Source organism: Schistocerca serialis, chromosome 9 (assembly GCF_023864345.2).
Source record: "Schistocerca serialis cubense isolate TAMUIC-IGC-003099 chromosome 9, iqSchSeri2.2, whole genome shotgun sequence".
NCBI classification, from domain to species: domain Eukaryota; kingdom Metazoa; phylum Arthropoda; class Insecta; order Orthoptera; family Acrididae; genus Schistocerca; species Schistocerca serialis.
Window position 1 is genome coordinate 399,248,773 of NC_064646.1, and position 14,116 is coordinate 399,262,888.

Consider the following 14,116-nt stretch of genomic DNA (forward strand, 5'->3'; position numbering starts at 1 on the left):
TTACCTTTAATATTTGATGCTAATTCTGATATCTTACCATGGATGTGCCTGTAGTTACCACATTAATTTTTTCCTCTTTTTTACCTACAAGGACATAATACTCCTCTGAGAGTGACACGGATGATTTTTCTCCAGTTACTGAAGGTAACTCAACATTTATTCTATGGAGGGGTTCCTCCAACCTAAATATGACAACGTTCACAAAACATGTACTACCCAAACAATCACTTCCTTTGTATAGTACATGCCTGATCTACTGAGAGCAGGTGCTAAAATTCTCCACTTGATAGCAAATGTTCACAATGTAGCATCTGAGACTGACTGAAACATCTGCATCTTTGGGTTAAGCCCTCCATTAAACCCTCCACTTGGTTCTCTAATCACTAAGTAAGTATTCTATATGACACAAAAAAGTTTCAAGAGCCCTCCATTAAACCCTCCACTTGGTTCTCTAATCACTAAGTAAGTATTCTATATGACACAAAAAAGTTTCAAGAGAGAAAGATTAGTCCCTTAGACTAATCATCCAGCAAATACACACTTCATTATATGCCACAATTACTGAAGTTCACATGTGACCGTTTTGTCATTCCCTTATCTTTTGTAAGAATTAATTTGGTCATTTGAATGACTCCAATTTACAATGTTATTTTAAAAAATTCAATGCATGTATTTCAGTCATCATATGTATACAGTTATTAACAGCTACTGGAAACAGTATATCAACAAAAATACTTATCTCACATACATACAAAAATGTACAATATCACATACTGCTGCTTTTCAAACAGTAACAACCACATACAACAGTAAACATTGCTAAAACAAATAACGAGAATTTCTTTAGGTATGGCAATTTCTCCATACACGCTGAATGACTATTCGGCATTTCCCCTCTAATTCCAACTTCCTCAAGATGTGAGAACAAATCACGAAAATTACTGATGTAGTAATAATGACAAATAGTTGCAATAAAACAATTTATGATGTCCTCAGATAACCAGCAATTAAAACCATCAGTCTGTTATTCCAGAATGAGATTTGAACTAAGTTTACAGAATCGGGAAAGTATGGAATGGAAATTGGCGATTGATATGGTCTTTGTGAATGCCACACTATGTTTTTAGTCATTTATTACACCTTCTGTTATTCATTAGGAGTATATATTCACAATTCAGACACATCAATTTTCTTCTTTTTTCTGTTCACAGATTCACTTACACTCTTTTCTTTGTGTTTTCGTTTCTTTATGCTTAGCTCAACATTATCTAGTGAAGAATCCATGCCATCCACATGCCCATTTTGGATTATCTTGTAACTGCCCTTCACTAAAATGTTCTTCGCTTCATCGTCGTCAGTTTTAATTTCTGCAATGTCAATGCCAGAAAATGTAACATTGTCCATCCCTTCTGACACTGCATTTAAACGTAACTGCTTTGACTCCTTTTTCATTAATGCTTTATTTTTTGAATGTTTCCTTTTCTTCTTTTCTTTCTTTTTTGACAGTTTCACAGCACTTCCAGCTTCATCATCTTCACTGCTTCCTCCTTGATTACTGTCATTTTCTGAGGGTTCATCAACATCATCTTTGTTTACGTAATCAAGTTCTTGTGTATGCTTTTCAACTTCCTCCTTGATTTTATCCACAAAAACTCCATTTGGCTTTTCTTCTTTCTGTTTAGTAGCTTTTTTCGCACTGGAAATAAGATGAAAAGATAATTAAAATTTTTAAGATGATATTATCATCTTCAACTGTTAGCAACCAAAAAGTGATGGCTTTTAGAAAACTGTATGACTGCAAAACCCTGCCAAGAAAAGATTAAAACATTAAAATCTCTTTTGAATAGTATCTCTAAACAACAAAACTGTGTCAAATGAGGAAACTACTACAGCCTTACTGAATCCATATCCAAGATATGGCAATGAACCAGAGAAAAATGGATATTATGCAAATATTTAGCGTAATCTGTCTTTTTACTACCATAAGATGGTCTGCTGTTTGACTAAACCTAAAAACCTATAGTGACATACATATATTGTGCCAAATCATCCATTTTCAGTAAGTCATTCTTTATTCAGTTATTAATGAAAATTTTGAACATGGCTACAGCTTTAATAGCAATGAAAATTTTGAAAATTTTAAGCATAATCAGAGCAAGATAATCAATAAGCACTTTAAAGGTTGATAGCACATGCTGTTATGTTTAGGAATAGGTGGTTATGAAAGTTCACTAATAACAATGTTTTTCTGTTTGATGCGCCCGACTCTAATGGAATAAAAAATTAATAGAGGTGTGGATGTCATAAGGTGGCAAGATGTGAGGTACAAGTTAGAAAGCAAGTGTGTGAACTGCAGAGAAAGACAGAGAATAGTTCGCCATGGAGTGAAGTCTGGTGCATGCATTTGCAGACAGCAGCACACACGAAGGTGAGGGGGCATGAATTGGGAGTGGGTGATAGGACAGAAGGGCAAAAATTGTTTGGTGGAGCGTGTGGGGACAGGAAGTTACCATAGGTCGAGGTTGTGATGATTTCAAGAGCAGGGAATGTGTTCTAAGGATAACTCCCACCTCCACAGTTCAGAAAAGCTTATGGAGGAGGGAAGACTTCAGGTTGCACAGGTTATGCAGTAGACATTGAAATCCCCAATGTAATGTTCAACTGCATGTTGTGCCTCAGAGTGGTCCACTTTGCTTCAGGCCACAGTTTGGCGATGGCCATTATCGTAGTGGGTAGCTTGTTGGTAGTCATACCAATATAAAAAGCTATGCAGCATGCTGGTATACAACATATACGAACACACAAAAACTTCTTTGAAGTACATATGTGGCACAGCCCACGTCACCCTCCTATGTCAACTTGTTTATGGTCCATCTACAGTAACCCAAACAACCCAGGACTGAAACAACTGAACCACATCTTCGTCAGGGCTTTAATTATTTTTCATCATGCCCTGAAATGAGGACCAGCTTAATCACGATCCTTTCCACCCCTCCTAAAGTGGTTTCCCATCGACCAACCAACTTCCACAACATCGAAGTCCATCCCTATGCTACCCCTCAACCCGTTGCCACAAGGATCATATCCTGTGAAGCACCCATGTACAAAACCTGCCCAGTTCATACACCTAGGACTTCTCATTCCAGTCTATTCACTGCTTTATCTTACCCCATCAGAGGCGGGGTCATCGGTGAATGCAGCCGTGCAATATGAGGGCTGTTCAAATAATTTTGGAACTTTGTCCAAAAAATGTTTCTACACTTAACTTTTACTTATTGTATACTGTCTCCTTCAAAATACTCTCCATCACAATTGTTAAACTGCTCCCGATGCTGTTTCCTCTTCCTGATGCAATCTTGGTACGCCTTTTGCTATACCCCATGAAGCCCCCATTTGCAAATTTTATTTTCTCAAATCTATGATTGCAAATTTTCATCTTTTCAATGGGGTTTTCAACTTCGGACACAATAAAATGTCTGCAGGGGCCAGGTCTGGAATGTCCGGAGGATGAAGCAGCACACTGATTTCGTTTCTCATGCAATAATCATTCACATACAGGGATGAATGTGCACATTCGTTATCATGTTGGGAGAGCCATGAATTGTCTCACCACATTTCAAGTCATTTCCTTCTCACAGGCATGACAGCATGTCCCGAAAGTACCATCGATTAACAGTTTGTCCCTGTGGTACGAGTTCATGATGAACTAATCCTTCAACGTCAAAGAAAACTATCAGCATGACTTTGATATCTGACCTGAAGAGATTTCTTTGCTCTTGGAGAACCATTCCCAACCCATCATGAAGATGGAATCTTGGTCTCAATATCATAACTGTAGACCCAAGTCTCATCACCAGTTACAATTCTCTTAAGGAACATCTCATTCTCATTTGCATGATCCAAATGTTCTCCGCAGAATGCGAGGCGGAGGTCTTTCTGGTCTTAACTTATTAGCCTTGGGGTGAACTTGGCTGGAACACAATACATTCCACGATGCTGTGTCAAGATTTCATGACATGATCCAACTGAAATGTAACATCCTTTTGCCATCTCTTTAGTCAGTCTTCAATTAGCACACACAATTCCACTGACGTTCCTGACATGAGCATTACTGGTAGGACTGCTGATATTTTTTAAAATACCGGAAATCTGATACATCGACATTTAAAAAAAATATCATTATTGGCTCTCAATATATAGAGAAAAAAGTATCGATAAATCGCCAGAAGAAATATAGACGTACAGCCTATAAAAATATCTGCTGCACATTGTAAATATACTGCCGGTTTTAGAGCTGTATATTGATTTATTATTAGATATTATGTACATCAACAAGCTAGCAGCCTGCCTATCCCCCTCAGAGCAAGAACTCTTAAGGAAAATGATGCACGTTCACGCTTGGCGATAAACACTTTGCTAACAATTCAAAAATTCATATGTATTCAAGTGCAAATCAAAAATGTACAAGCTTTATACCAATGAAAAGAGGAAATTTCAATTTTTTTCATAACATTTGACATCAATTAAAAAAATTTATTAATTTTTAATAATTTGTAATTAATTAATTTTTAATACTTATTTAATAATTAGAAATGTAATAAACGTTCAATGTGGCCACCATTGACTGCATGGCAACCACAATATGGTAGCCAAACTCATCTCACATGTGCGAAAGTGTATCTGCTGTTACTGAGTGGACAGCACCAGTGATCCGGTTCTACAGATCGTTCAGATTAATTACAAATTATTAAATTTATTACACCGATATCAAACATGACAAAAAAAACTCTGAAACTTCCTCTTTTCATTGGTATAAATCTTCTTCATTTTGGATTTGTTCTTGACCTGACCGACGGTCTTCTTTAACTTCCGGCCATTTCTATACCGTGTCAACTATTCGTAACACCGAGTACGGCTTAAGCACTCATCACTGTAGGCTTCCTGCACTCTGTAAAGGTTTTCTTGAGTTTCACGCAAAATCTAATGCATGCACATTACTCCTCTACCATCTCAAAATTCACAAACTGTGCAACACAACATTCTACTCAATACAGTACTGAACAGTAACTAACAGACGTGCAACAATAAAATTTCCGGCAGTTGCACATTAAACACAGGCGTTTGCAGGGACACCAACCACATTTTGCTCCAACACACTGCTAGCGCAAAATTACGAATGTTGTAGAACTTTTTGAATTGACCTCATATACTAGCAGCTATGCTGCAGTCACTTCACAGTTTTTTATATAGGTACGACTACCAACCACCTGTTCACTAGGATATTTTTTTTTTTTTTTTTTTTTTATTTGTGGTTTTAGGGCGCCCAACTTCAACGGTCATTAGCGCCCAGACTACGTTAGGAATGCACCGTGAGTCACAAGTTTAAAACAGCAACGAAACGGAAAACACGATAAAAGACAGACTGACAGGCAAAGAATTAAAAAAAAAACAGCATAATCAAATGTCCTTAGAGAGGGTTGTCAAGTTGATAAAATGAAGAACGCGAGCAGCTGCTCGTGGGTCATCCGCTAAAATGGCATCTAGAGTACATGGCAGGCCAAGATCAAGACACAGTGTGTTAAAATCCGGACAGGACGTTAAAATGTGGCGGACCGTCAACAATTGCCCACATGGGCAGAACGGTGCCGGCACAGCCGTCAGCAGATGGCGATGGTTGAACCGGCAGTGTCCAATTCGTAACCGGGCCAAAACTACCTCCTCCTGCCGAGAAGGGCGTGAGGAGGACGTCCAAGCCGCGGGAAGAGGTTTCAAGGCCCGAAGCTTGTTGTCTGTAAGTGCAGCCCAATCGGCATGCCACAGCGATAAAATGCATCGACAAATGACCCTGCTACAATCTGACGAAGGGACACAACAAGAAGCTGTCCGAGGCTGGAGGACCGCAGCCTTGGCCGCGGCATCTGCACCTTCGTTCCCAGGGATACCGACATGGCCAGGAACCCACATAAAGCTAACCGGAGAACCGACGTCCACCAGCTGCTGAAGAGAGCGTTGGATCCAGTGCACGAAAGGGTGAACCGGGTACGGATCACTAAGGCTCTGGATGGCGCTCAGGGAATCGGAGCAGATGACATATGCAGAATGTCGGTGGCAGCAGATGTAAAGAACAGCCTGTTAGAGGGCAAAGAGCTCAGCTGTGAAGACCGAACAATGGCCATGGAGCCGGTATTTGAAACTTTGTGCCCCGACAATAAAAGAACACCCAACCCCGTCATTGGTCTTAGAGCCATCTGTATAAATGAAGGTCATATTAATTAACTTCGAACGAAGTTCGACAAAACGGGAGTGGTAGACTGAACCGGGGGTAACCTCCGTTGGGAGCGAGCTGAGGTCACGGTGAACGCGAACCTGAGCCTGGAGCCAAGGTGGCGTGTGGCTCTCGCCCACTCGAAAGGTTGCAGGGAGTGAAAAATTAAGGTGTTGAAGGAGGCGACGAAAGCGAACTCCAGGGGGTAGCAGGGCAGAGACATACAACCCGTATTGATGGTCGAGAGAGTCGTCAAGAAAGGAACGATAAGACGGGTGGTCGGGCATTGCCAGTAGCCGACAGGCATACCGACAAAGCAGTATATCGTGCCGGTAGGGGAGTGGCAATTCACCAGTGTCAGCATGAAGACTCTCGGCGGGACTAGTAAAAAACGCTCCGATCGCAAGTCGTAAACCCCGATGTTGTATGGAGTTGAGGCGGCGTAAGATGGATGACCATGCAGAGGAGTATACGAAGCTCCCATAATCCAGCTTGGAGCGGACGATCGACCGATATAGGCGAAGTAGGATGGTTTGATCCGCTCCCCACGACATACCACTGAGAACACGGAGGACATTTAGAGAATGGGTACAATGGGCAGCCAAATATGACACATGTGGAGGCCAGCTAAGTTTCCTGTCAAATGTAAGACCTAAAAATTTTGTTGTCTCCACGAATGGGAGAGCAACGGGACCGAGTCGTAAGGACGGTGGGAGAAACTCTTTGTAGCGCCAGAAGTTAATACAGACCGTCTTCTCGCCAGAAAAACGGAAGCCATTGGCGACACTCCAGGAGTAAAGACGGTCAAGAGAACGCTGAAGACAGCGCTCCAGGAAACACGTACGCTGCGCGCTGCAATAGATGGTAAAATCGTCCACGAAAAGGGAGCCTGATACATCAGCTGGGAGGCAATCCATTATTGGATTGATCGCTATGGCGAAGAGAGCAACGCTCGAAACTGAGCCCTGTGGCACCCCATTCTCCTGGCGAAAGGTGTCTGATAGGACAGAACCCACACGTACCCTGAACTGTCGATCCATTAAAAAGGAACGAATAAAAAGAGGGAGGTGACTGCGAAGGCCCCATGTATGCATGGTGCGGAGAATGCCCGCCCTCCAACAGGTGTCGTAAGCCTTCTCAAAATCAAAGAACACAGCCGCGGTCGGGCGCTTCCGCAAGAAGTTATTCATAATGAAGGTCGACAAAGTAACCAGATGGTCAACAGCAGAGCGGCGCCTACGAAATCCACATTGTACATTGGTAAGTAGGTGTCGAGACCCGAGCAGCCAAACCAAACGGGAGTTAACCATTCGCTCCATCACTTTACAGACACAGCTGGTAAGCGAGATGGGTCGATAACTGGAAGGCAAGTGCTTGTCCTTCCCCGGCTTAGGGATCAGGACAACAATAGACTCGCGCCAGCATGCGGGAACATGTCCCTCAATCCAGATGCGATTGTAAGTACGAAGAAGAAAACCTTTACCCGCAGGAGAAAGGTTCTTCAGCATCTGAATATGAATAGAATCAGGCCCTGGAGCGGAGGACCATGATCGACCAAGTGCGTTTTCGAGTTCCCTCATGGTGAATGGGGCATTATAACTTTCACGATTCGAGGAGTGGAAGTTAGGTGGCCTAGCCTCCTCTGCCTGTTTGCGGGGGAGGAAGGCAGGGTGGTAATGAGCAGAGCTCGAAACCTCTGCGAAAAAGCGGCCGAAGGCATTGGAGACAGCCTCAGGGGCCACAAGGACGTCATTCGCGACCGTCAAGCCAGAAACTGGTGAGTGGACCTTAGTGCCAGATAGCTGGCACAGGCTACCCCAGACAACAGAAGAAGGAGTAAAACTGTTGAAGGTGCTTGTGAAAGCAGCCCAGCTGGCTTTCTTGCTTTCTTTAATAATACGACGACACTGTGCACGTAATCGTTTATAATTGATACAATTCGCCACTGTAGGGTGGCGTTTAAAGGTGTGTAAAGCACGTCGACGAGCACGTAAAGCGTCTCTACATGCTGCGGTCCACCAGGGGACCGGTACGCGACGTGAAGAAGAAGTAGGGTGAGGGATGGAATATTCAGCAGCAGTGAGAATGACTTCCGTGAGGTGTGCAACCTGACGATCGCAGCTTGTGAAGGTTTGATCCTGAAAGGTCACCCTGGAAGAGAAGAGCCCCCAGTCTGCTTTGGAGATGGTCCAACTAGATGAGCACGGAGAGGGGGTATGCTGCAGGAGATGGATAACACACGGGAAGTGGTCGCTCGAATATGTATCAGAAATTGCATACCACTCAAACCGGCGTGCAAGTTGGGGAGTACATATAGAGAGGTCTAAATGGGAATAGGTGTGAGATGTGTCCGAAAGAAAAGTAGGGTCGCCAGTATTGAGGCAGACAAGATTGAGCTGGTTGAAAAGGTCTGCTAACAGGATGCTGGAGAGCCCCAAAGGGGATGGTGGGCATTGAAGTCTCCAGTTAACAAAAATGGTGCAGGTAGCTGAGCAATAAGTTGCATCATGTCTGCCCTGGTAACGGCAGACAACGATGGAGTGTAAACGGTACAAATGGAAAATGTAAAAGTGGGGAGAGTAATTCGGATGGCAACTGCCTGCAGGCCGGTGTGCAACGTGATGGGATCGTAGTAAATATCATCCCGGACCGGCAACATAATCCCTCCATGAGCCGAGATACCTACCACAGGGGTAGGTCAAAACGCACAGAGGTGTAGTGTGCCAAGGCAATTTGATCGCATGGGCGTAGCTTCGTTTCCTGGAGGGCTACGACGAGCGGACGGTGCAAGCGGAGCAGCAACTTCAAGTCCTCTCGGTTGGAGCGAATGCTGCGAACATTCCAGTGAATAAGTGCCATCATAAGAAGAAAAGGAAGATCAAAGAAGGGGTCACCTCAAAGGCCGCTGAGGGCCTGGCTTCGAGCGAGCACTGCCGCCGCTATCAGTAGGCGGACAGTCATCGTCCATTGGTTCTATAGGTTCATCGGGCATCTTGGTAAGATGGCCGGGAGGGGGAGCTTCCTCCGCCGGTGAACGGCCAGATGTTCGGCTACCAGCGGTGCGGCCAGGCAAAACGGATGGCGGCCTGGGGCGGCAACCGCTGGGTGGCGCAGGAGAAGAAATGCGCCGTGGCGGAGAAGGAGAACTGTGCTTCCTATGAGCCTTCTTGGAAGGTCGTTTGGTGGAAGTACCGGTCGATGGTTGGGAGGTCGAGGTACGTAGGAAGTCTGCACGGGACGGTTCCTTCTTGAAGGCCCGTGCATCTGACTTCTGGGTCTTCATCTTAGCAGAAGCTGATGAAGGGGCTGGTGTCTGTGAGGTGATGGGAGGAAGAGGAGACGTCGACCGCGCGATCTTAGCACTGGCCGAACGGACGACCGTGGTGCTGAAGGTCAGATCGCATGTCTGGGTTGCCACCTCCCTGGTAGTCCGAGGAGAGGCGAGGACAGTACTGTATTTCCCCGCTGGGAGCAGCGTGGGCTTCCTACTAGCCAATAGCTTGCGAGCAGCCGAGGTGGACACTTTCTCTTTGACCCAAATTTCTTGGATACAGCGTTCTTCCTTATAGACGGGACAGTCGCGGGAGGATGCTGCATGGTCACCCTGACAGTACACACAACGAGGAGACGGAGGTGGACAGTCACCCTCATGGGCATCCCTGCCACAAGTGACACATTTAGCCGCATTGGAACAAGACTGTCGAGAGTGATTGAAACGCTGACACTGGTAGCAGCGCGTAGGTGTCGGGACATAGGGGCGAACAGAAATAACCTGGTAGCCCGCCTTGATGCGCAATGGCAGCTTAACACTATCAAAGGTCAAGAAAAGTGTCCGGGTCGGTACAAGGTCATTGTTGACCTTTTTCATGACCCTATGGACAGCCGTCACACCCTGCTCAGCGAGGAAAGATTGAATCTCCTCGTCAGTCAATCCGTCGAGGATCTAGTATAGACCACACCACGAGACGAATTCAAAGTTCAGTGAGCCTCCACCCGGACAGGGAACGTGTACAGGAGTGTGGCTCGAAGCAGTTTCTGTGCCTGAAAGGCGCTCTCAGTTTCTAGTAACAAGGTACCATTACGCAACCTCGTACAAGACTTAACAGTACCGGGTATTGCATCTACGCCCTTCTGGATAACGAAAGGGTTGACAGAGGAAAAATCCTTTCCGTCCTCAGATCGAGAAATGATGAGGAACTGTGGGGTAGGCGGTAGTACTTTTGTCACTGGGGGCTGGTCATGTTTCCGTTTGTGGGCAGAAGTCGAGAGAGAAGAAGAGAAATCCATTGCGGAGGAATCCCCCATGATTGTCAGCGTCACCAATGGCGCGCTCCTTCCTTATGGGGACCCTCTCAGAGGGCACTCCCGCCTTAGGTGAATGTTTACACCTCAGGTCACACCTCCCGAGAAACAGACGGAGGGACCAATCGGCATGGTCAGAAGGTATCAGCTCAGGCAATCACCCCTCCCTGGGCCTGGCCTTTACCAGGGGGTACGTGCGTGCCTTACTTGTCTACCCGGGGCGGGGAATTACGCGTTACCCCATCACCGGCTACACGTGCGAACGCGTGGGTCGGCCTTCAGGCGCGCACAGGGAGGAAGGAAGAAGAAGAAAAAGAAGAGAGAGAGGACAGACTGTCTCAAACGCCGAGGCAGAGACCAGAGAAGGCAAGGAGAAGAAGGCAAGGAGAAGGAGGCAAGGGAAAGAAGGCAAGGGAAAGAGTAAGGAAGACAGTGAGATGGAGAAGAACAAAGAAAGGAGCCAACCAAAGAAGGAAGAAACGAGAAGTGAAAAACCAAAAAGACCACAAATATAGGCCGTGGGACCGTCCGTCTCCGGACGCAGGCGCTAACTACTCCCTTGAGGGGGATGGACTCCTTTTAGTCGCCTCTTACGACAGGCAGGAAGACCTCGGGCCTATTCTAACCCCCGGACCCGCAGGGGGGTGTTCACTAGGATGAAAGGCCACAGTTTGGCAGAGCAAAGCAGACCACCCTGTGGCACAACATACAGCTGAACATAACATACTTGATTTCAATGGCTGCTTCACAACCCAGGCCATCTGTATTACTCCCCTGCACCACCAGCTTTTCTTGGTTGCATGGATGAGAGCCATCCTTACTACATATTCTCCACTTCCAAAATCATCCTGGCCTCAACAAACAGTATCTTACTGTTCCTACAACAGCAGTCCACTCCTCTGTCCCATCACCTCCTCCCAATTTACGTCCCCTCACCCTCACATGTGCTGCTCTCTGCCAACACACCCACCATTCTTTTCCCTTTCTCTGCTTCTCTCCTTTTCTGCCCCACACTCCTTCCAAAGCCTCCCAGCACTGCATCTGGCAGTCTTGTTCTATCACCTAGTCCCTGCATGGTCCACCAGGCAACACTGACAACTCTGCCTCCTAACTGTACCCTGCTATCCCTATCCCTAGCCCAACCCACTCTAGATTGCTGCTGCCCCTCGATGCGACACAAGTTACATTCAGTCATAAATTTCATGTGATATCCCACGTGATTGTACTTCTGTTAGAAAGTGTTAGTGTGGTAGTGAGACGTATGCTTTTTGGAGATAAAGGAATACTGCATTACATTCAACCCACACAGATCAGCTACTGGGCAGTGGCCTCTGTTCTGTGCTGCGTCTCAACCCTATGGCACAAGTCTAGGAAGTCACAGCTTAGCATGTCACAGAACTTCAAAGTCTCTAGCTCAGACCTTCTAGATTCAGAACTAGGGACACCACCATCAGTTCTGGGGACAACGCTGCAGATGGCAAATTTCATTTAAATCCCATGAGCAATGCTGGCATTCTCAACTTCTTCTGTAACAGCAGAAATGATCCAAGCAGGACTTCAGAACCCACACAAGAAGCGTTGCTCATTCAACAAGCATCACAATGTTGAGCTAGTTGTACCATATTCTCTCAATTGTTGCTGGAACAGCCTCCGAGATCAAATGTCTTCACATGAGAAACTAGATTTTGTTTCACTTTAATTTTACACAGTACGCACCCTTCAGTGAGACTGTAGTCAATACAAGAATACACGAGTTGAACTAATCATCATATGAAGTTATCAGTGCAGTTATCTGATAGAACCAATCAACGGCTAGACCCCGTTGATACAATACACACATGTAAACTTCAATATTATATTCAAATTAAGCTGTCTATTCAGCCTTTTGGCACGGTGTCGAATTCTCCGCCATTATTAAAAACTTCAACCTCAAGATAACCAAAGGTTTTAGTGTTAAAGTGTCTGAAGTGGAACGAGGTGACAATACAGGTGCTAACTTGTCACTCAGATAACTTCAGTATTTATTATAGGAAGATTGGCATTACTGCCACAGAGTCATTCCCTACAACAGGGAACAACTTCTGCTTGTCTTCCACAGTGAGAGTTTTAATATCATTCAGCTCAGGTACTAGAAGATGAAATCTTACCTGATATTCAAAACACGGCATAATTTGTTGAATGCGGCTTTTGTATTTGTAGACATTTCTGCAGCCTCCTTGTACAATGTGAGAGCTGAGGCAACTGCCTGCCAATCAACACTATTCTTGACTTTGCACCTTTCATGCGTGTGTCTGATCAACAGCAATAATTTCAGCAATTCACACACAAATTTTTGTTTCACTCCCTGAGCTGTTAAGGCATCTTTGGCATCCCCTGCCGCATTTTTCAGTGATGATGATTTTGCGAGCTGTGTTAACATCTGAAAAGAGATGTGTCAGAATTTTACAAACATTTGTAAAATATGAGGAGATTATAAAGTTTACACAATATAACTGAAAATGTCAAAGGCATGTAAATGTACTTAATAAGGGAACACAACTACTCTTTGTACAGAAGCACTATTGAATAGTGACCAATTCATAAAATTATCCTCGTATACCTTTATACTCCTCCTCCTGTGTCAATTTACAAGGGTGTCCCTATACAACCATTGTTCAATGTTACATCCGTACGTGAATTATTGTTTTTTCCTCTTACAATCACTGTTATTCCACTATCATATTAAATACAACATAGATCAACATGAATTAACAATCACAGACTATCTTTTTGTTTTTTGACCTATATAAATATTTTAATAACAAGTTTGTTTCGTGGTCATCCTCCACAGCAAGCATAGAACTACTACTTGTTCTGTAAATAAAACTTCCTTTGCCTGCTGCCACTTTATTTATGTATCCCAGATGCATTTCGCCTTCTTCTTGTTCTAAGGTGGCATCAGTGGGATGATTTGCTGATCTGCATTTCCTCTCATCTGGTCTGGAGGAAATGCATATCACCATATCATCCCACTGTTGATGCCTTAGAACAAGAAGATGGCGAAACGCACGAGGGATAAATAAAGTCACAGCAGGAAAAGGTGGTTTCACTTACAAAACAAGTAGTAATATTTTAATATTTGCACCATGAAATTGCTTTTGTGTAATAAACAGATAAGATATATGAAGTATTTGTGTGCTTTCATGTGGGAATCAACTGTGTTGGAAAAACCATTCTTTGGGCAACTGAACTATTCTCAGAAGTACTTGTTCTCACAACAGGCAGACTATTCTGTCACAACATGTGGTCTGCCTCTGATATACAGGGTGTCTCACGTAACTCTGTCACCTCAGATATCTCTGGAACAATAGATACTCAAAAACGGTTTTCACAAGCATGAGCGTATGGCATGGGCTTAGGAAACCAAATACTATGCAAAATTTTAAAATGTAAACAAATACTATTTTCAACAAAACCTTGTGTATTTTTAAATGGACACCCTCCTATTTTTTTCGTATGCAATGAAAAATCACAAAAATAATGGCGTTGGTTGCATCACAATACATCAAT

At 44.3% G+C, this 14,116-nt stretch overlaps 1 protein-coding gene across 1 annotated transcript in view; it reads right to left on the minus strand.

The window, feature by feature from the left end:
* Positions 1 to 646: 646 nt before the first annotated feature.
* The window catches only part of LOC126419792 (myb-binding protein 1A), a 114,157-nt gene continuing 100,687 nt past the window's right edge, over positions 647 to 14,116 (minus strand). The window contains exons 16-17 of the mRNA XM_050086976.1: positions 12,715 to 12,986; positions 647 to 1,696 (exon numbers count right to left, since the gene is read on the minus strand). Of these exons, the coding sequence (XP_049942933.1) occupies positions 1,168 to 1,696; positions 12,715 to 12,986 (801 nt within the window). The 3' untranslated portion in view covers positions 647 to 1,167. The remainder of the gene's footprint in view (positions 1,697 to 12,714; positions 12,987 to 14,116) is intronic.